The 21595-nt window shown below is 43.1% G+C and overlaps 1 protein-coding gene and 1 pseudogene across 2 annotated transcripts; both read right to left on the bottom strand.

Moving 5' to 3' along the window:
* Nucleotides 1-1403: 1403 nt before the first annotated feature.
* LOC105182046 (elongation of very long chain fatty acids protein AAEL008004) lies at nt 1404-18214 on the bottom strand. 2 transcript variants are annotated; one of them, XM_025303388.1, is made up of 5 exons: nt 17777-18214; nt 7604-7676; nt 7458-7516; nt 7245-7355; nt 1404-5005 (listed from the first exon to the last, which is right to left on the bottom strand). In XM_025303388.1, exons 2-5 carry the CDS (start codon nt 7650-7652, stop codon nt 4439-4441), a joined length of 786 nt encoding a protein of 261 aa, XP_025159173.1. In that variant the 5' UTR covers nt 7653-7676; nt 17777-18214; the 3' UTR covers nt 1404-4438. The 2 variants fall into 2 exon arrangements, with proteins under 2 accessions (XP_025159173.1, XP_011137493.1); XM_011139191.3 differs by having other exon boundaries at nt 7245-7516.
* A 552-nt stretch (nt 18215-18766) lies between these two features.
* On the bottom strand, nt 18767-19469 carry LOC112589536 (putative uncharacterized protein FLJ37770; annotated as a pseudogene).
* Nucleotides 19470-21595: the final 2126 nt, after the last annotated feature.

The following is a 21595-nucleotide window of genomic DNA, read 5'->3' as shown; positions in this document are numbered from 1 at the left end:
TATAGCGTATTCAGCGGATTGAAACTATGAAATTAATCAACAGACACATCGAGATTTATCGATCTTGAACCAGAAACTCATTAACCCAAAACTCATATGCCCAAAATACAAAAACATCAAATATAGACCCGTTAAGCACAAAACTGAGGCATTTTGAGTCTTCAGCACATCAACCTAGAAATCTATCAATCCGAGAACTTTTTAGCTCGTGGATGTATGAAGCCGTATATATTAAGAGCCCCAAATAATTCAAGAACCCAATCTAGCTATAGGCTCGAACCCATTGAGGTCGAACCCAAGGCACTACTTTAAACGGTAAACTTTTAAGACAAACCCTAAACCCATGAACCCTGAACCGATAATTTTTTCAAAATTTCAGCTAGACAGATCTCTTTGGAATTTATTCAGAATCAACCTCATTCATTGGTGTCGATGATCGGTTGGAAATTCAGGTTTCTAGAGAATTTTGAACCAAAGAATGTCATCTGGCCCCACTATGCGTCGGCGAGCTCGAGTCATTCTTCTCCTGCTTTCGGCCACCGCTGAAACGAATACCGATACGACGATGTCGTCGCTGTCACATCGGCTGCTCGCGTGTTTCATGACACGTACAACGCACGCTATCGTTTTATCATACGAGCGCCGCCTTGCAGCGGCTACTTTCCTCTGCGAGCTAGCTGCATCTGTTCCGACGTGATATATCTCATTACGCATTATCTCCGTATTACCCCATCGGAGTTGAAAGGCGATCTCCGTTGGTTTCCTTCCCTCCCCTCCTCTCGACACAGTTTCGTTCATTTTCCTCACGCAGCCACGCGTATTCGGTCGTTGGCGATTTTTGCGAAAAGATCTTTCCGAGATCATGCCGGAGTGAGGAGCCCGCGCTCGGCCTCGATGATCCGCCTCAGCGAATCGATCAATGACACCGCTTGCTCCGCGAGGGAGACTTATTGTTGTTACCCGATGAGAAGTCATTCGCGAGCGTCACCGTCGACCGAGTATTAAGTCCGCATCGCGTTCCAACGAGCTCCTCGCTCGCTCGCCGGCGCCAGCCGCCGAGAACGGTGATTTCGCGCGATCACCTTTCACGCAACAGGCGCAACAGGCGAGCTTACGATAGACGTTATCTTCACCTTTCGCTTTCGTGGATTTTTGCGGGGAAAAAGTCTTCATCGTGCGAGAGTAAGACCCGCGAGCGGCTTATCGCTGCCTCTCGGAAGGTTCTCGCTCGATTCCGACGTCGTCAAACGGCGCTCGCTTGCGAAACTGCTTAGACACGATGAAGCAAGGCGCGCTCATAGAATCGATCCTAAAAGCCGCCGCACATTGTTGTGATAGGAAATTGATGTTCAAAAAAGTCTTCGGCATTCAATTTTCAACCGATTGGGACGATTTTTTTTTTAAATGAAGGTGAGAAGATTACCTACAATTCTACTGAGCGCTATTTTCGATATCAGGAGTCCTAACCTTAATAGAAACAATACTTAATAGACAAAGTATGAAATATTGGTACAGTTTCAAAAGATGATTTTTTCTACTTCTGTCAACGCGCAAACCATTATAATTGCCAAATTATGGTATTGGTTTTCTCCCAATGTCTTCTTACACTTGCGATATATAAATCCGAAGAAATCAATAGCTTATGCATTAAATCTTCATTCGTTGCTACTTGGGAAATTTCCCGTGAACTGTGTGAATCTTCGAATTTCCTTGTTTCTTGCTTCTGCAGCTTGCAGCTTGCTCTGCAGGTTTAAAGTTTATGAGTAGTAAAAGATTTACAATCCATGGATTTATAGTTTGGTAATTATAATGGTTTGCGCGTTGACAGAAGTAGAAAAAATCATCTTCTGAAAATGTATCAATATTTCATACTTTGTCTATTAAGGATTTAGGATTCCTGATATCAAAAATATCGCTCGGTAAAATTGTAGATAATCTTCTCACCTTCGTTTAAAAAAAAAATCGCCCCAATCGGTTGAAAATTGAATGCTGTAGACTTTTTTGAACATCAATTTCCTGTATCACAACACTGTGCGCCGGTGGCGGGCTCGCGCGGTAATCGATCACGACGGGATCGAAGACAAGGTTCGAGGAAAAAGTCTGAGTGTTTCGAACCCTCATAGGATGTTCATTCCGAAGCTCAAATTCGATGTCAGAGTAAACTTGATTGCTGCAAATAAATCGATACGCTAATTGAAGCTTGTAAAATTTGAACAAGGTAACCAAAAGATGAAACCGAAAAATGAAATTAGTCGGATTGTTTTCAGTCAAATGAATTTCAAAAAAGGTCAGATTAACGCTAACGTCCGATGAGGGTTACGTTCTTCTATTTTGCGTCGGGTTAGGTCAGACTACAACGAGGCCCAGCAGATGACTGCCTGTCACTAAGAACTGCCAATCGTGACAGCCGGCGCGTTTGTGGCCTCACCAGGGTTGCCGGGTGTCCTTTGGGAAGGATTGTCCTTTCTAACGAAAATTCTTAAGTCCTGCCAATAATTTACCCTAAGGTGTTACTAACATATATAGTTACTTTAGAACAAACTTTTGTCAATAATACACATATGAAATATAAATAAATTTTACCAACAATATACCACCGTCTTCCAAAAAATGAATTTTGTCAATAATACACCTGTAAAATACACCTGTAAAATACACATATAAAATGTATAATATACGTAGTTGAAAATCGACGCGCGGAAAGCTGACGGACGCATTCCGACGATCTTCTCTTTTTTCCGCTCATCAAAATTCTAGCCGTCTCTCCCACAGACTTCTATATTATACACTAGACCGATAACTGGTCTCTTTAACATGTCTCCTAAAAGTATGTATTAAAATTTCGCGCATGCGCATTGCAAGGTCCCGAAAGGAATATAACTACACCGTACAGGCATTTTCACTTCGGAAGATGTTAATATTTATCCAATATTTAATATTTCCTCTTGCAATGTCACATTCAATGTTCGCATTCAATATATAGAGTACTTCTTCTAAAGTAAAAATGCTTATACGGTGCAGTTACATTCCTATATAAAGTACTAACGGAATCTTGCAATGCGTATGTGCGCACGATTTTATGTTTTACATAAGGGTCACTTTTATACGTGAAAACCAATGAAGTTCTCAGTCTAGCTTATATATCAGCGTTTTTCAACCGGCGTATCGTGAGAGGATTTAAGGTGCGCCGCGAAAATTTTCAAAGATCATTAGTTAAATTATTTTCGAAAGCAGTTCAAAGCACAGTAAGTATATATGTCAAAATTAAAACCTCTTTAAATTAATTATACGAATCATCGTTAAATAAACACCGGCTTATTTCTAAATTGGGTGGGGTGTAGCCTTTATTACAAATTATAATAAATTGTTTTGTTTCATTTTTTGGCCGTGACGGTGCATTTGGTTTGTCTTAATAAATAAATAAAAAAAGGTATATTCTTTTTTATATTCCTTTTTGATCATTATAATTTAAGTGTGTCGCAGAAGTTTAACTATAGGTTCAAGTGTGCCGTGAGATAAAAAAGATTGAAGAACACTGTTATATATAGAAGTCTATGGTCTCTCCTTACTAACTTGCAAACCCGGCAACCCTAGCTTCATCGTAGCTGAGTCGCGTTGCGCAAGCGCGGGGACTAGCTTCATCAGCGCAACTTCGCGCGAGACAGCAACTAGGCACGACGGCGGGCCGACGCGAAGGAGAGATGAACGGCGCGGCAGTTTCCCGCTCGAATACCTCAGGAGATAACCCTGAAGAATACTCTCGCTCTCCGTCGCGCGGGATAAGACCGATCACGCGATGCAGTGTAATTATTAACGGTCGCGCATTGTACCGCCGACAATCGCGTCCGGCTTGTCCGCGACGTCTTGTCTCGAGCGCGCTCCTCCGGCCGCTCGTTTCGTCTCACGCTGATCATTCCGCGCGACGAACTGATAATCGTGCTGCTCGCATGCGCGCGCGCGCATACGCACGCGGATCGCACGAGCGTGTAAGAGCGCCGGCCAGGGATTATACGCGCGCTCACGCGCGACAAGCGCGAACACAAGCCGAAACTATCCTTCTACCTTTTCCTACCGGTATGCGCTAACCTACTTTCGTAACTCACGTTGCAGAAATATCGGCGGAATAAACGCCGAGAGAAGTCGCCAGAACGTCGCGTTATCTTGCACACGGCGCTATTTTTCTTCGTTTCCTCTTTTGTATTTTACGTCTACGTGCTAGGACCTATTGCGTGCCAACCCATCCCCCGATAAGACCGCCGGAAGTGTTTCTCTTCATCATCCTCCTCTTCTTTTTTCCTCTCTCTCTCTCTCTCTCTCTCTCTCTCTCTCTCTCTCTCTCTCTCTCTCTCTCTCTCTCACTCTCCCTACCTATTTATCTCTACTCGCGCGAATGTTCACCTGTCCCGCGAATAAGAGGACCTAGAAGACGGCGAGTCCATTAGTCGGACTTGCCGCAATGTGCGTCGTTCAAACTATACATGTAATACTCGGTGAGCGCGGCGGCGCCGTTTGAGACTGTCGCGCAGCCGTTCGCCTTTGGTTCGCGTTGCTTGCTCGGCTTCCCGTAATTGTTCGTGTAGAACGAGCCGAACATGTAGATGAATATGCCGGCGTTGAGCATGAGAAGAAACGACAGCGGCTTCGGGAAGTTGCAGCTGGTGAAGAGCATCTGCAGGTTGTGCAGGAATATTATGCCGAATTGCACGATCTGCATGGTGGTGAGGTGCCGCTTCCACCAAAGGTACTTGTTCATGTGTGGCCCGCACGCCGCCAGCATGTAGTACGCGTACATGAACACGTGGATGAAGGAGTTGATGACGCCGAGGAGGGTCGGGTGGCCGCCGGCGAAGAATTTGGCGCCGATCCAGGCGCAGATCGGCATCAACGAGTGGTGGTAGAGGTGCAGGAACGAGATCTGCCGATTCTTCTTGCGCAGCACGAAGAACACAGTGTCCAGCAGCTCGATCAGCTTGCATATGAAGTACGTGTAAACGGCGCGGGCCATCTGCGAACAGAGCAAGCGCGCGGCGTAGCGCATTTACATGAGCGGATCGAGGTGGAGCGCAATGATAGCTGTAATTATCGTCGGGTGACATTTCGTCCGGAGAACGGTACTGTTCCTTCATTTCTCGAGCGGACACGGAATTTACATAATTTGCCACCGGTTTTACATTGCCACAACAACATCGCGCTAACAACAACTACGACTGAACCCCGTCACTTTCAGAGACCGTGGGAACAAGAGCTTCCGATCGCGAAACGCGCGCAAAGTCGCGCAGGTCTCCCAAGATCAACAACGAAGGAGGTTAGGTTTTCTCCTTTTCCGATTTTTTCCGCTTGAGCTTCGTCGGCTCGCGCAATCCACGAAATCAGGCCATTTAGTTTCACGAATGTCAAGCTGATTCGATTCGCGCGTCTCGAGCGATTTATCGGATTGTCTGACTGCAGGCATGCTTCGAAATCAGTTTCGGTAACTTTGGTTTTGGTTGGTGAAAGGTTGGTAAATCTTATAAACTAACTTCATACGTTCCGTTCAGCTACCGATTTTATAATATTATGCCCAATTTTTTCATCTCTAGATAAGTTGTCGATAACTTTATTCATGAGATATCTGCCAGAATCGATTTTCTTCACCTTTGTAAAGTTTGTATCCGATAGATAAACTTATCCGGTATCTGAAGTAGCGGATATCTGGCAGATATTAATTCCAATGCCCTGACATAATTAAAAAATTACAATAATATGAAATCTGCTGTTGCTATTTTTATGAAAACACAACATGGATTTATTACTCATGAATATTAATATTTTTTAATCTGATGATAATGACGATGATGAGGAATTTGTGAAAAGAAGACCTTATACGATAAGAAATAAACCGAACAATTTTCAAATGTGGAATGACACAGAATTTTTCGAACGATTTCATTTGAAAAAGAATATAGTGCTCGAATTATTAATGCAATTGAAGACCGATTGTTAATACTGTGGAAATTACTTTAATTAGTTAATACTAGCCCGAAAAGGAATATGTTGCTGGCAGAATATGATGATTTATAGCAAATTTCTATCACATTTTGTGTCAAAAGCTAGTAGCATGAAGAATAGCTATCTGTTGAATACATAACCAGAGGTTTTAGTGAAGAAAACGAAATTTTAGTTATCTGACGGATATCTTTATTTGGAAGATAACTATTGGTAGGTGTGAAGAAACCGGGCATTAGACAAACAAGAAAGTTCGCGTCGTTTCTAGGTTTCGTCAAGCTGCGCATGCGCACACTATCCATTGGAAGTGTGGTTATGTATGCAGAAACCAAAGCTTATTTAATACAACTTATTTAACAAAAGCTTATTTAACACAGAATTTACCGACGTATAACACTTAAATTACACGAAAATTCATTATTTAAAGTTTTGAAAAAGTAACCTTAGTATGGCTGCGTCAAAGTCGATTATTGAGACTTGCTTATTTTATGAATTCGAATTGGGTACCAGGACTTCAGAGGCCGGAAAATATCCTCCGCTTTCGGAGATGATGCAGCGAGCGAACGTTGTGATCGAAAGTAATTTCAGAAGTTTGCTAAACAAAACAATCGGCAAGACGTCGAAAAGTTGCAGCACTTTTTTGACTGCAAATAAGAAAAAAACTTTTATAAAGGTGAAATAGAAAGTTGTTAGATCGTTAGAAAAAAGGGTAATAGAAGTCGAAGGTATCCTACTTTCCTGAATAAAGTATTGTTTGATCCACCTTGTGCATTTATTTCTATTGATTAAAAAGACACGAACTTTCTTGGTTACTCAATATTAGATCGAGAATTGGATAGATTTTTATCAGCTGATCATGTAATTAGTTTCGCGAAACCACTTCTGCGAGAATACAGCGAATGAGGCGTAGCTTGGACGTTCGCGGCCATATGCTATTTCTCTTTGCAAACTTGGTTTAGTTACCAGTTTTATAATATTAGACAGAGAAATGAACAGGTATTTTATCACTCGTTATCTTGATTACCGAATCTGTTGATCATAAAATCGATCGCATGAATCAATTAAAATTCCGAAACGTATCTAGGTTAGTTTAAGGTCACCAACCTACCAACTGGTTTTACTTGTAAGGCTACCAACCTTACAACAAAAAAACAAAGTCTTCAATCCTCCAATTTCAATCCTCCAATTTCAAAACAAATATTCCGAGTTTAACAGCGACTCGTCGTTGTCAGTGAGAATGTAGAAACATACAAACTTACTCGGACTGGATTAGGGTTGTACGAATAGTCCACCGGTTGGCAGGTGAAATTGTAGTCGTACAGCCAGCCAGCCACCAAGCCTTCGTAGACCAGATAAAGACTCAGCAGAACCTGTATAAAATTGTAAACTATCATGGTGTTTCTCAGGTTGTACGGCTTCTTATCCTTCATGTATCGCGGCCCGGCGGAGACGCAAAAATATATGTAAGTCACCACGATGGTCAGGATCGGACCAGGACCCGACAGCAGGAACCATTCTTTCGTCCTCGGATCTGCGGAAAAGTAATGATGTTATTCGCTGCTCCCCTTTCTCCCTTACTTACGATACGGTGGAGGATTTATTCTCCCTGCGACATTACCGTGTCGGTTGCCCATCAGATCTTTGTACCACTCCATGATACCCGACATCTTGTCTCCGTCGAACTTGCAAATCTGCAAAGACACACCGATTAGTCGACAGTTTCTCCAAGCGAGTTGCTTACGTCGACTTCGCATCTTTCTCTGCTCCTTGCCGAACAAGCGACCGTTCCATCCTTCTCGAGACGAAGGGTCGACCTTGAAATGACAGTCCTGTCCGCGGACACGAGAAGAGACGGACTACAGGCACGCAGCGGTCCAATTTTGCGAATAGTGCGACTCAGCATACTTGCACACTGTTCATAGCAAGCGATAAACGAAACTCGTCAAGTCACATGTCCTTGTGGATATCGTAATGAATACGAAAGTGAAAGGGGAAGGTTCAAGGGGAAGGCGCGTGCGCACGTGCGCACGCGCGGCGTATACGCGAACGACATCCTGCGGAGAATTTATTATTTCGCATTTCGACGTGTTTAAACTCTCGTGCAACGAGAGGAAGGCTAGCTAGATCTCGCCGTGGACCATTGCGACACGCTATCAAGTCTCTCTCTCTCTCTCTCTTTCTCTCTCTCTTTCTCTCTCTCTCTCTCTCTCTCTCTTTCTCTCTCTCTTTCTCTCTCTCTCTCTCTCTCTCTCTCTTTCGCACGCGCGCAATGATGCGGCAACGTCTCGCGCGTTTTGTCATTAAGGGACTTGCGCGCACATGACGAACGGCAGCGCACGGCGCATTGTCACGCTCATGTCCTCTTCGGTCTCGTCCTTAGTCTTCCTAATGAGGGTGCAAATTGTAATCGCGCGCTAGGTGATAACACGAGTAACACAAATTCTTTCACAATTGCAGAGAGTGATCGCAGCAGGATATAAGTGCGCGCTGCGAGGAGACGTCACATAATGGGTCGAAACACAAAATTTGCAAAAAAAATAATTATTTGATAAATAATGTAAATCTATTAATACTTTATCATTTATTACTATAAAAGTAGGGAACTTAAATGCATTAACTTGAAAATTTATAATTCTTCTTAAAAATTATACAGCATATTTAACTGAACTATAACGTAAGATATATTATTATTATATATTATATATATTATTATTACTATTATCACAATAACTAGATTACTTTTATCTTTTTAATGTTTTATTATTTTTTTATCATTTTATTAAAAAATATGTTTTTTACTGATTATCTTCTTCTGAACTTTCAGTTTCATGTGAGGACTCAGATTCTTCTTTTAATTCTTTTATTTCATTTGAAGATATATTAATTAATTTTAAAACTTCAAAATTTAGTGAAGATTTCTTATATTGTTTTATATGGCTGCATGAACTTGAATATGGGCCCGAACTAAGTATTAACCTACGAAATAAATCTTCATTTATTTTTAAATAAGAACATTTTCTTATATGATGTTCGCGATAATATCTAACATGTTTATTTTTAGCTTCTTGAGCTTCTTCAGAGAATTCTCCTATGGGAAGAATAAAATGCTTAATCATCATGGATCCGTGAATAAGGATTTTGTGTGGCGAAATAGGCATATAATAATGCAATATTAGCGCACGTCGGCATCGAAAAATTGTTGTTACTTGAAAAGTTGCAAGTAACTGCAGCCAAATTAAAGTTATCTATTTTCTTTGAACATTATATTAAATATTTATAATAACTTTTTTCGTTCTTAAGTGTTCCTTCATTTCGTACGGAAAATTTAATTCCAAAATTGTCAAGTTTTAGGTACTCTTATTATGTATAATGTTGTAATGCATTTAATAATAATTGATGCGTTTCAAATATGTAATTTTATACATTGAGGTATACTTATAAACATTTATAAACCGCGTTACTACATTTCAATAATAAAAAAATATATCAAATTTTAAAAGATTTGAATTTCAGTAGTAAAATTGAGCACTTAACTTAGGCATAAAATGTTAATACTTTATGTCCAATAAAACTTTTTAAATAAATCCTTGGAAAAGGGCGTGTAGTTCAGTTGACAGCTTATTAGTGGAAGAACATAACATACAAATTTCGAAGCTTTGGAACAAAGTCGAAAATTTGATTATTTTTCACGTTTTTTGCCGTTCGAACCATTGTGCGCCAGAAAAAGTTGTTCGCCTCCGTGGCGGTTGGATGTGGTTCCTGTAACTACGCATATTTTTGATCTTAGGGACTGCGTATGCGTTGTCCCTGTTTTTCTTTTATCTTCATACTACTGGAAAATGGCATGACAATGGACAAAGCTGAATGCAGTCCGGAGCCATATATTGAACTGAACTGAACTGAACATTGTGCGCCAGCTGCTCCGAAAGTCTCGAAGTCTCGAGTCGTCCGCGACCGCGAGCCATTTTGACACGTGAGATTTCGTCCGCAGCGCGGACTCGCCGTCATTGTAAATGAGAAACCCGTCGTCGGTCTGAGATCGCACTCTCATCAAGCCCATTTGTCTCGCGGAGCGACTTGAGTCGAACGGCTCGAGCGTGACGCATTCAGCGAAAATACGATCACAACATCGCGCAGATCCCGCCGATGGCGCTTCGAAATTAACGACCGGCGAATCGAGATTACTGAAGACGACGGAATTTATTGCCCATGTTATCTCTGCCTAATGCATCCTGACCTAATATTAGCTAACTCTCGCGAGTCCGCCTCGACCATGAGACGGCGAGAGCGAGCGAGGGGCGCAGGTAGTGAAACGGAAAGTGAATCGTTAGGATTCCTCGTCCGCCAAAACGAAGCGGCCGACGAGACGGGAGGCAAAAAGTGCAAGTCGAACACTCTCGGGCGGGTCGTTGCACCGCAATCTTCCACGATCGCATCGCAAGGACGGGGGAGCGATACACGCGCGGGGGAGGGGTACATGCCGAGGACCACTCGAAGCAGAGGGAGACATTATCGAGAGAGTACGCAAATGGGCTGTCGGGGGTTCCTCGAGGAAAAGAGAGAACCGCTCGAACCCGGTCGCTGCACCTTCGCGTGCACGTTACAGGAATTTTAGGCTGCTGGCCATCGCCCGACCACCGCTGGGTCAAAAATCCTTCTAGGGAAAATACCAGATCCTGGTCAAGTTCGGACCAAGGTGAACGAGAACGAGCTGACGAAGCTAACGTCCTCTTTCGTCGTACCTAAGGCTGTGTCGGTCCAGCACCGGCGGGCCTTCCGAAAAATGGTTGCGCCGCACCCTTGAAGACGCCGCCGACATGACGCGCCTCATTAGACTGACGCACACGCCTTCTACCGGTCTGACAGTTAACGTCACGCGGGCCGCCCAGTTTGTCGTGCACAATCTGCGCACAATGCTCCATAAATTGGAAGAAATCGAGCTCCTAATCTGATCGGTCAGCCGGTCATCGACTGCGATCGCCGCGTGACCAGGACGTGTGGTGAAACGTCGGTAATCCAGTTCGATGCAAGTGATACGATAATGATACCATTCTGCGGTGAACGTACCGCGAGCGGCAACAGAATCGGCCTGGTCATTGTTCTGTCTTCCGTGACGACGGGGTTGCAACGATTACCATTTCAATGAGGGATCTTGGAGGTGTAACGACCGGGGCCTCCTTGAGGAGCAATACGATACGACCGCGTGCGGTACGAAATTGCCGCGGTTAATCGCAATTCGCAGCAGCGGGCAGCACAGCGGTTTCCTCGTGAGATATTATAGCCGCAATATGTTATGATAAAGCGCGACGACGCCTCGTCCTCACGATTCGCGTCCGTCACTTCATCGTCCTGCGCATCTGTTATTAAGCGCGACCACGCTTGGTTGATCGTTAAGCGATCAGGTGGGAGAAAGGAGCGACTTGCTTGAATGAGATCGAGAATCCGGGGAAACACATCGTCTGAATAACGGATGCGCCATCCACGATTCATAATTGCAAATCGAGGATGCCTCATCAGCATGACCTTGAATGGGAGACCTTGAAGAGGAGGAAAGACTGTAAACCGGTCGCGATTATATCCTGCGTTTCCTGCCGAGCGGAGCGATTTGGAACGAGACCCGCCGAGGATCAAACGAGCCAGCGGACGATAAGAACGACAGTCAGGATCGATCGCGATCCGATCTTCCTGCCGGTTACATCGAACGTAACGGGAATGCCGATTAAGATGCACTTACGATGCAAAGATATCTCGATGTGCTTAGTCAGAAGGCGATGTCACTGGCCGAAAGAAAGAAGATATTACGTATGCCATGCGTAAACGTGAACTAGCGAACCTCGTGAACATTGAAATGTCATCATCTATTTAATATATCGCGGCTGCGCAATGTAAATGACCGCTGATAAGAGCAAGCGTCATTGTATGTTAAGGACGTTAACCGCGCGGTTACATCGAACGAATTAATTCGAAGCCGCCGGTGTTTGCCACTTCAATTATCGTCATCCTTCCGTTGCACGTATCACCGCGTCCCCCGGTGAACGCAGCTATCCCTCGACGAGAGATGAAAGTCAATTATCTCGGTTTGACATTACGTGCAATTACAACGCGTAGTCCGTGCCGTCGACGTGTTCACGTGTTTGTTACGGCGACACTTTTGCTCGGTTACTTGGGGCTTGAAGATTCTTGCTAAACTACAGCCTTGGTCCGTACGTATGTACATACATATAATTTCATGTCTGAAGACAAGGAAAGATAAAACGTAGAAATATACAATTGCGATTGTAACTAATGATGCAACTGGCCCTGAGGAATATTAGAAAGTTTATTGACGAGATGCACTCGTGATTTTTTTTTCAATAACGCAGGGAAGGGAGAGAAGCGGAGATCAATCAAGAGAAGAAGAAGAAACAGAGAGAGACCAGGGAAGGGGGAGAGAAAAAGAGAGAGAGAGAGAGAGAGTAAAAGTGGCTTCAAGTGGACGAGATTAATCCTTTAACGCCCGACTTTTTTATAAGTGTTCTAAGAATAAAAATTGAGTTTTTTTGAACTGAGATTATAAGTAGTGATAACCAAAAAAAAATATCAGAATTTTATATCTACGAAAAACTACCTTATGAATAAATGAGTACATGAAGTTTCCGCTTTTCGTTTGTTGGTTTCGTTAGTTTGGCTTTTTTATCGTTCGTTTTTTGTTTATTGATAAATATGACTTGGATCGTAAAAACATATACGAAATGAGCAACCTATGCAGAGAAAAATGAAGAGTAATCTATACGACATAACTCTGATAGTCAGCTTGACATTTTTCAGCTGAAACTTTATTATATTTGTGAGTGAAGTTTATCATTCAGAGTGTCGAGCTTACTATTTCGGAAGAATATCTTAGAGATCACCATTTAGATAGTCAATCGTCCCTTCATTTTTCGCCGCATAGAAAACTGTAGGTCACCAGGTTTCACCAGGAAAATAGGTTGATTTCTTGATTTTCGTGTCCACCATATTGGATTCGCCATTTTCAATTTCTGTATTCTTTTAATTTCACATTTTGCATCTGAGAAAGCTTTCAAATGTATAAAATTATAACAGATACCAATCTATTCATTTATAGTGCACTTCTAGATGTCAGTAACAATGCTAACTATGCCTACTTGGAAGTTGACAAAGCATGTTATCATTAAAACTGAGTTCAAAACAGACTAAACCGAATCTACATACAATTTATATGCCATATTTTAGAAGAAGAGTTCACCTTTACAGTGGTGCAAAGAAAACGAAAATACCAGTATCTCCTTTTTCGACTAAACTATGGATTCTTAAATGAGTTTCTGGTAACTATAGTTACCAGTAGGCGTTAAAGGGTTAAGTCGCCCAGGCAGTTCATTCTAATGTGACAAAAATGTCAGAAATTCGCGCGCTTTGGGATAGACGGATACCTCGCATGACCTTCAACAGAGGTCGCGCGCGATATATCTGCGCGTGGATTGACGAAGGTCCCGCGAAAGCAGCATCACCCTTTTGTGACTTGAGGGAAAGAGGTCAGTGTGAGTCTTTATTCGCAAGTGTTCCACCTTGAGACCAGTTCCATGAGATTATGACCGCTAAAATTCTGTTTATGGGCCGAGTCGCGGAAAGCGCTCGATGGCGGAGACGTGGACAGAGAGAATAATTTCTCTAACGCGCGTTTGATGTCATCAGAGCGTCATTATTATTATCATGAGGACGCGGTTCCTTTTTTTATCGATACGTTTTATCAGACGGATATTTTTATTAGATTGACGTTATTTTATCAGATAGACGTTTTATAGATACATGAATCAGGGGATCCTCGTTTTGCAACGCATTGACGCATTAGTATGTCATTACAACTGTGTTATTATTGTTTGCGGAAATATTTGCGCGCAAAGGTATCGCCGGTATTAGCCGGCAGCTATTATTAGAATAAGCGCGATAACAATTACAACTTCGCGAGAAGGAGCGATCGTGGGCATCTTTATGGCACGCGTCCGTGTCTCTCTTGTTTTTTTCACACGAGAAAGACAGAATGGGTAAGTGCAATCTACTTTGAATACGAGCGCAAAAAAAGCGTCGTTAATGTGATTTTACCTCGCCAAACACTGAAAAAAAGAAGGAGCTGATCGATATTTGCACCTCGCTTTCAAACGCGCGGTTAATGCGCACGGATTGCCAGCCCGACTCGATATGTACACGCACGTGCAAGGGAGACGCCAAGTACTCGGCCTTTCTGACCGAAAGCAACGGTTGCTTTCGGTCAGACTTGCGTTGTACTCGTCGACATATCGGTCATCTGAATAACGCACACCTTGTTTTCGTGTATCCACACGACTCATGAGCACAATGCGCGTTGCCTAATGAGCTTGAAAATATCTCTTCGATCTCAGAGGCTATAAATATAATGCGCACGCGTGGAATGTAAAAAGCAATGCAGAGAGAGAGAGAGAGAGAGAGAGAGAGAGAGAGGGAGGAAGGGGGAGACCAACACCAAAGAATTATTAACATGTATGCTGCTTGTAAAAAAGACTGACGCATGTACCTAATAGGCATAAGAGCCCACAGTAGAGAGTATGCAAGTTGAAATAATTTGTTACACGTACGATTAAAATTCGCAGAATATGTTGAGTGTATTCGAAATGCATCGGTGAGTTGTTAGCGTCACAACCTGCAATATATCATTATAGTTTTCCGCAGCAGCTAAGCTTATTTCTGTAATAAATGTTATACCAGAGATAATAATGAATTATGCAATTTTTTTATGACGATCACGTAGATAAAAACTTGAAAAATAAGTCTGTTTTAAAAAGAACGTCGTTCTATTCCACATTGTACTGATATCATATGATTCTTAAATACAATTGATTGTGAAATATGTATTTGTCTCAAAAACTGAAAACTCGTACATTGCGACATATCGCGAGCTAATCTAATTAACACACATCGACTAGCGAGCGAGAGCGAGCGAGCAAGCGAGAGAGAGAGAGAGAGCAAGCGAGAGAGAGAGAGAGAGAGAGAGAGAGAGAGAGACACTCGTTTCGCTACATTATTTATATATTTACGTATTATTATTATTCATTTGCGTTGCAATGTAAACGGCAGAATATTCTCACTTGTTTCTCGCGAGCGAAACGAGTTCTATGCGGCATCGAGCGGCGCGCTGCATTTTGGATAGCAGACACATAAATAAGATATACGATGTGCCAAGCGAAAAATGTGCAAACTGTTTCGGCCGATTGCGGCCGAATTGCGGCGGTATTGTTGTAGAAATTGCGTCATCGCGGAGAAATCGATCGATCGGCTGAAGTTGATATCGGGACCCCTTCGCCCATTTGTTTGTCGCCGCGCCGCCACAATTCGAAAAATTGACCGCCGCTGTCGTAAGTTTTAATCGGCGCGCGTAATCCGCTGTCGGCGTGTCGATAATTGGCAAACGAGAGAGAGAGAGAGAGAGAGAGAGAGAGAGAGAGAGAGAGAGAGAGAGAGAGAGGTGAGAGGTCCGGCGGGCGCACAATCGACGGGATCCTCGTAAAGTACGCGGATAGAAATAACGCCTGAAACACGCCGGGCCCGCTGCTGTCAATAAGAAATCGGCAGTCGCCATATCTCGCGGTCCTAACAGTAGAAAGTCTGAAAGCTCACACAGTCGGAGTCGCGAAATCTCATTCTACCGCGGTCCTTTCTATTTTTCTCACCTTTCGACACGCACATCGCGCACACTACGAGCAACCTCGCATTTTTTTACTCGCGCTTCTATGACAGCGGCGCGGCCGATGTATAAACGATTTTACGGTCGATAGGACTCGGATAAAATAATGACATGTCATTATCGGTCATTCGCGTTTTAGCCGGTGACTTTCTCGGTCGCGTCCTTAAAAGTTCCAACCGCCCATTCACGCGTCCTTCGTGTCGATAAAATTGCTTGCAACTTCATGTGATCGGTAGGCTGTTGTGCGTTTTTTCAATGTGCGTTTTTTCAATGTCTGCAGCCAGGAATAATTAATATTTACTCCTGCGGCGGCATGCGATACAGTCAATCTCACAATTATCCACATTATAAGGTTAACTTTCAAAGAGTCATCGTGTGCACTTGTTTATTTCAAACGAGAAAAAATAAACTTATAAACTGCTTTACTTTGTACATTGCGTCTGGCCATTATAAAGTGATTATTCGCTCAATGTTTACGTTATCCACGTGGTAATAAGAAATATTACGCACGAGTTTTTTGCGAAGATCAAGCTACTATGTTATGCATGATCATTTGTAATTTTCCCAATAATTTCCAAGGCGCTACAATGACGGAGCAAATGCTCTAAACAGCTCTAACTGCTCTCTAATGCTCTCGTCTATCAATGCGATCTCAGCAAGTGCTAAAAAATCAATTCAGGTGTTACGAAAGCACTTCGATAGACATCCGATCGGAAGAGAATTTTGGTGAGCTGCCGTAAAGAAAAAAATACCCCATGACGATGAAGCGACGTTTAATTGCAACGAGGAGATGCAAAGGGACGCCTAATGACAATGTGGAAATTTTAATATCATGTCCGTTTTCTTCTGTCGTACCTGCGTGAACGAATCCTCGCTTTATTTGTAAAACCAGTATCAGCAGTTAACACCAAATCGGGTCTGAGCTGAATTCAGGCCAGAGAGGCGAGCCGTGATCGCACGGTTCAATTGAACGAAGAAACATTTGGCACAGCGACGACTCCCCTGATTTACCGCGATTCTGATGATCCGACGAGAGAGAGAGAGAGAGAGAGAGAGAGAGAGAGAAAGAGAGAGAGAGAGAAGGAAATCCCACTGATAGGAAGAAATATAATTAATTAGCGTATTCTTTTTTTTTAACGTCGACGCGCACATGTAATCGTTGAAAAAATCGCAGACCCTCGAGCCTCCGAAGAATCTCAGCTCGTCAAAGCGGATTACATGAATAACGACGTTATATAATGTTTTGCCTAAATCCTCGCATGTTTGTTGTTTGAGGAGATGAAGTTATACAGTCCAAACAGCTGATCCTGTTTGACACTCGAGGCGTGCGATTCTTTGAAACTGCGCGTTTTCGCACACGAGGTTAGTAAACATGGATTCCGCTGAAGAAAAGATTGTTAATTCGTGGGGAACTCACACATCACGACAATCATCACGACTAATAATACATGAATTCACTTAATGACTCGGTTGTTTCTTCTCGCTGCGATCTATCGCGATGGCAAATTGTGCGTAAGCGTGTGTATACTACAATCCAAAGTAACAGCTTCCTTTCTCAATATCAAGAAATGGAAACTTACACGTGGCACACACATACACATACGCGCGCGCGCGCGCACTGTTTTTTCACGCGGCAGGCACATCGCGCTCAAGTTCGAGCGCTTCACAGAAGCCCGTACGTGACTTCATCTGTGTCGTGTTGAAGTCTCCGGAGCTTCGTTTTGCTGAACAGTTCTCTCCTCGGATGTTTAGAGTACAATTAGCCGTTTCAATAAAGCCGAGTGAAAATACTAGCTCGCGCGTTGTTGCACGGAGATGACTTAACCCATCAAATAGCGGTTCGGCATAAATTAGCTTCCCGAAGCCTTCGAAGCTTCGGCTCCGCTCGTCCGCGCTGCCGAATTAAAAGGCGCGTTTCGCCGATTAATTCGGCAGTCTTCCGATATTCGACGTTCAACAGCTCGCACTCGCGACAGCAAACGGTCCAGCAGAGCGAGCAGTCGTCTATCCGACAGCTCGACAACACGACGTTTGCAACTCCGGCGCTCCGGCGCCGATCGCGATCGGAATACTCACGTGGTTGATTTTCGGCGCGCCGGTTTGCCCGGCCGAGGTCCTCCGAGTCGAGACTTGCGTCGCTGCCGCGATGATCCTCCAGGGACTGCCACGATCCTGAGGACGTGATCCGCGCGATCCCGATGAATAACTCGCTCGCAGGTGACGGTCGATCGACCAAGTTCCCACAGCGACTCACGTTCCTGTTAATCCCGTGTGCCAATTCGCCGGTTTATTAGCCTGAAATCGTGCGCACCTTCGCGAACGGCGGCGTTTTGCGGTCTGCCTACGCGAACGTCCGTACAGTGTTTGCGTACGCGCCGGTTCGGCGTGCGTAACTGAATCGAGAAACTGACGCGGGAAAAATCAGAAGGAAATAAGGCTCGCTCGCGGGGCACGATGGTGGTAGGCGTAAGGAACGCGAATCGCCGGTCGATGTCGATGAAGCACCGTCCGGGCACCGTGTGTGTGGAGTGGCGGGTGAGTTCGTGCCTCCAGCGTGACGAATGCATGGTGCACCACGCTTCTTTCCCCCTTTCGCGGCTCACCTAAACGACGAGGACGTCCTCCGCGACGCGGATCACGGACGGCCGGTGTATGTCTTCGTGAATTCAGACCGGTCTCCTCTCCCCCTTCGTCGCTGTCGGGAGTGTATACACTCGGTTACAATTTCAATGTAGTTTGCGTGGCTTTTCCCTCCAGCGCGGTCCCTTCGAAACGCGCGGCCGACGCGCGTCGTTCGGCCGGAGAATTGATCTCTTGGAGATCGCTCGGGACTCCGGACACTCTGCCGTTATACGAGGTTTGATCAAAAAGTAACGAGAATTTTTAATTTTCTCGGAAAGTATTTATTTAATCTTCAATGTTTACCTCATCTCCTTCAAAGTACAGTGTAGTCCCCCTGTGATATTATATACTTATGCCAATGTAGTTTCCAGTTTGAGAAACACTGGTGGAACTCCTCGTTAGGTATCGTCTTGAGCTGGATCTGCAATTTCGCCTTTATCTCATCTATTGTTGAAAAACGTTGTCCTTTGAAGTGTCACAGGGGGCCATGTCTGGAGAATAAGGTGGTTTTGCGATGGTTACGCGATGCTGTTTCTCTTGAAAATTCAGCGGTTTCGGAACAAATTTTGCTGCCACTCGCTTCATGTTCAAAACATTAGTAAAAATCGCTTCGCATGAGCCGTATGAAATTCCTATTTCTTCAGCAACCTCTCTAATGGTGATTCTTCTATTAGCAAGCACAATCTCTTTAACTTTTTCCATGTTTTCATCACTGGTGGACGTGCTAGGACGCCCAGACCTCGCGTCATCTTCGATGTCTTCTCAGCCTTCCTGAAAGCGTTCGTACCATTCATAAACTCGTGGTTGTGACATAGTATCGTCGCCAAAGGCCTTCTTTAATATTTTGAACGCTTTGCTGCACTTAATTCCGTTTTTAACAGAAAATTTCAGACAAACTCTCTGATCCGACATTTCGCCACACAAAAAATTGCCAAACACACTGAAATACGTCTTGCTCATTCGCTCGCCAAACACAAACAAAGCGTCGCACCTGAAAATTAACATGTATGTCACTAGTAATGCTACCAACACATACAAAAAAAGAATCAACTGAATAGACAAGATACAGCGCGCGCAATTTCAAAATTCTCGTTACTTTTTGATCAAACCTCGTATCAAGCAAAAGATGGCCGAAGATGAAGATCATGCGATCTCCGGTATCTTGCTTGGTGAATTACGGCTAACTGCTCGGTGATTTTGGGAAGTTGGTGAGGTGGTGAAATTTGGAAGAAGATTCACGGAATGAAGGATACATTTTCATGGAAAATTCAGTGAGAGCGTTTGAGTGCCCTTTGACCTTCGAGATGAGTAAAATATTTTGCTTAATTCGTGTTTTCCTCACAACTTGGAACTTCGTAAGGCTGAGAATTTCCAAAAAATTTTAAGTTTCGCAAGGATAAAATGTGTGATGTTCATCGCATAGCTATTTTTCATTTTGGCCAAGAAAAGGATGAAAACACCAACGAATAAAATCCGATTTTCCGTGTTTTCGCTAATTTTTGCTAATATCTCCGCAGCCGTCGGCAATTCACGCGAAGAGCTTGAGAAAATATTTCTATTTTATCGATAAAGAATGCAAACATTTTTCAAAAATAACGAGTGACGGCAAAGTGAAGTTAAAAAAAAATTGCTTTTTGAATCGTTCGTCACAGCGTTGGAGATTGTTGATACACCGTGCCATTTTGTATTTGATATTTTTTTGCATTAGCGCGGAGAAACGAACGCGAATAGGGCCTATTGGTGTACGAAGTTATCGAAAACAATTAATTTCAGCGGAATTGCCAATAAATTGCCGTCTCACCGCAATTTTACCGTAAGTAATCGCCACTTTGAGACTGACGGTAATTTTACATCTCTAACCGCCGCGCAAAGATGCTTCTTTTATGCCACTTGCAAGACCGAAAGTTACCGCAAATTTCCGACCACTTGCATTTGCTTATAGATGCGGCTTCCTCGTAACTTCTGATTAGTCAAAGAGACGGTATTTCAAATCGACTGCGACACTTTGACAGCTTTGACGTGTCAGTTGAGTTAACAAAGGAGGTTAGCTGCTCACGTGTTACGGACAATTGGCTCACAAAACAGTTATATAATTCAATGATTATACAGATGTTGTCTACGGCAAAAAACCCTACTGTTTCCCGCGGCATGCATTTATATGTTAATTGTATTTAATTAATTCCTCAATGACTGCTGCAAAGTTTGCAAAATACTGCAGGACTTGAATAATGTTTATTTCGAACCTGCTACAAACGAGCATTCGTCGTTAATTGCACTCTGCAAAAACTTCTCCGTTTTTATTTCCGATTTGCTTCAACTTTTCTTTTTCGTTTATTTTTTCATTCCGCTGTTTGCTCAAGCTCGAAATAGCAGGAAAGTGCTGCTTTAGGGCGATGGGAGGAAGTTTAAAAATATACATCTGTTTTACAAGAGAGCGGATTATAACGTGGCTATAAGCGCGGCGGCGAGTATTTTTACTGTCGTTATGTAACTTACTTGCGTCAGAAAAGATACTTACAATAAAAAGAAAAAAAGAGAAAGAAAGAAGAGAGTGGAGGAATGCGATTTGTAAAACGACGTCGTGGACATCGAATAAAGCTTACCAACTTGGAAACTCCTCGTGCCGAGCTTTACTTTCTTTCCTAGAAGGAAAACAAAGCGCGCTGGCCGATTTACATAATTATTACGATTCTTGCGCGTTGGGCCAGTCGGCGATCTGAAAATTTCAATAATGCCGAGCATTATGGCATACATTTGTGCAATTTTCCATTGTGAAAACTCGGGCAACAATGATCAGTCGCAGCTGTAAGCAACGCTCGTACGAGCGACTGCGATTGCTTGAACTTCAGCGATCGCGCGTCCTTCATTTTTACGTACATCGGGAATATAAAAAGGAATATGAAGAATATACAGAGAGAAAACGATAAATATTTTATGATCAGCAAACGATACGCTAGAACAATGATCGAAAATGGTAGAGATGTGCGAATCAAGAATTTTTATGTCGAATCGAATCGAATCGAATCTCACTTTTTAAATTCAAGTTCGAATCGAATCTATGAAATTTCACTCGAATTCGACTCGAATCGAATGAAATCGAATCGAATCATTAAAAAATTTAGCATGACTATTAAACATGCGAATAATGATGGAAGATTTTAATACGAATGGGAATATTGATATTGTAATATCATCTTAAAGTAAAATATATATTTAAATATTTAAAGTAATTTATAATTAAGTTATTAATTATAAGTTAAGTTAATTACAAGT

The sequence above is a fragment of the Harpegnathos saltator genome, unplaced genomic scaffold (assembly GCF_003227715.2).
Source record: "Harpegnathos saltator strain DR-91 unplaced genomic scaffold, Hsal_v8.6 scaffold54, whole genome shotgun sequence".
Lineage (NCBI taxonomy): Eukaryota > Metazoa > Arthropoda > Insecta > Hymenoptera > Formicidae > Harpegnathos > Harpegnathos saltator.
This window is presented reverse-complemented; position numbering and strand designations above follow the sequence as displayed.

Coding starts and splice junctions, on each gene's coding strand:
- LOC105182046 (XM_011139191.3), bottom strand. CDS start 7,652: ATGTCGGGTATCATGGAGTGGTACAAAGATCTGATGGGCAACCGACAC. Junction 7,517..7,603: donor TCTGATGGGCAACCGACACG/GTAATGTCGCAG, acceptor ACTTTTCCGCAG/ATCCGAGGACGAAAGAATGG. Junction 5,006..7,244: donor ACAACCCTAATCCAGTCCGA/GTAAGTTTGTAT, acceptor CTCTGTTCGCAG/ATGGCCCGCGCCGTTTACAC.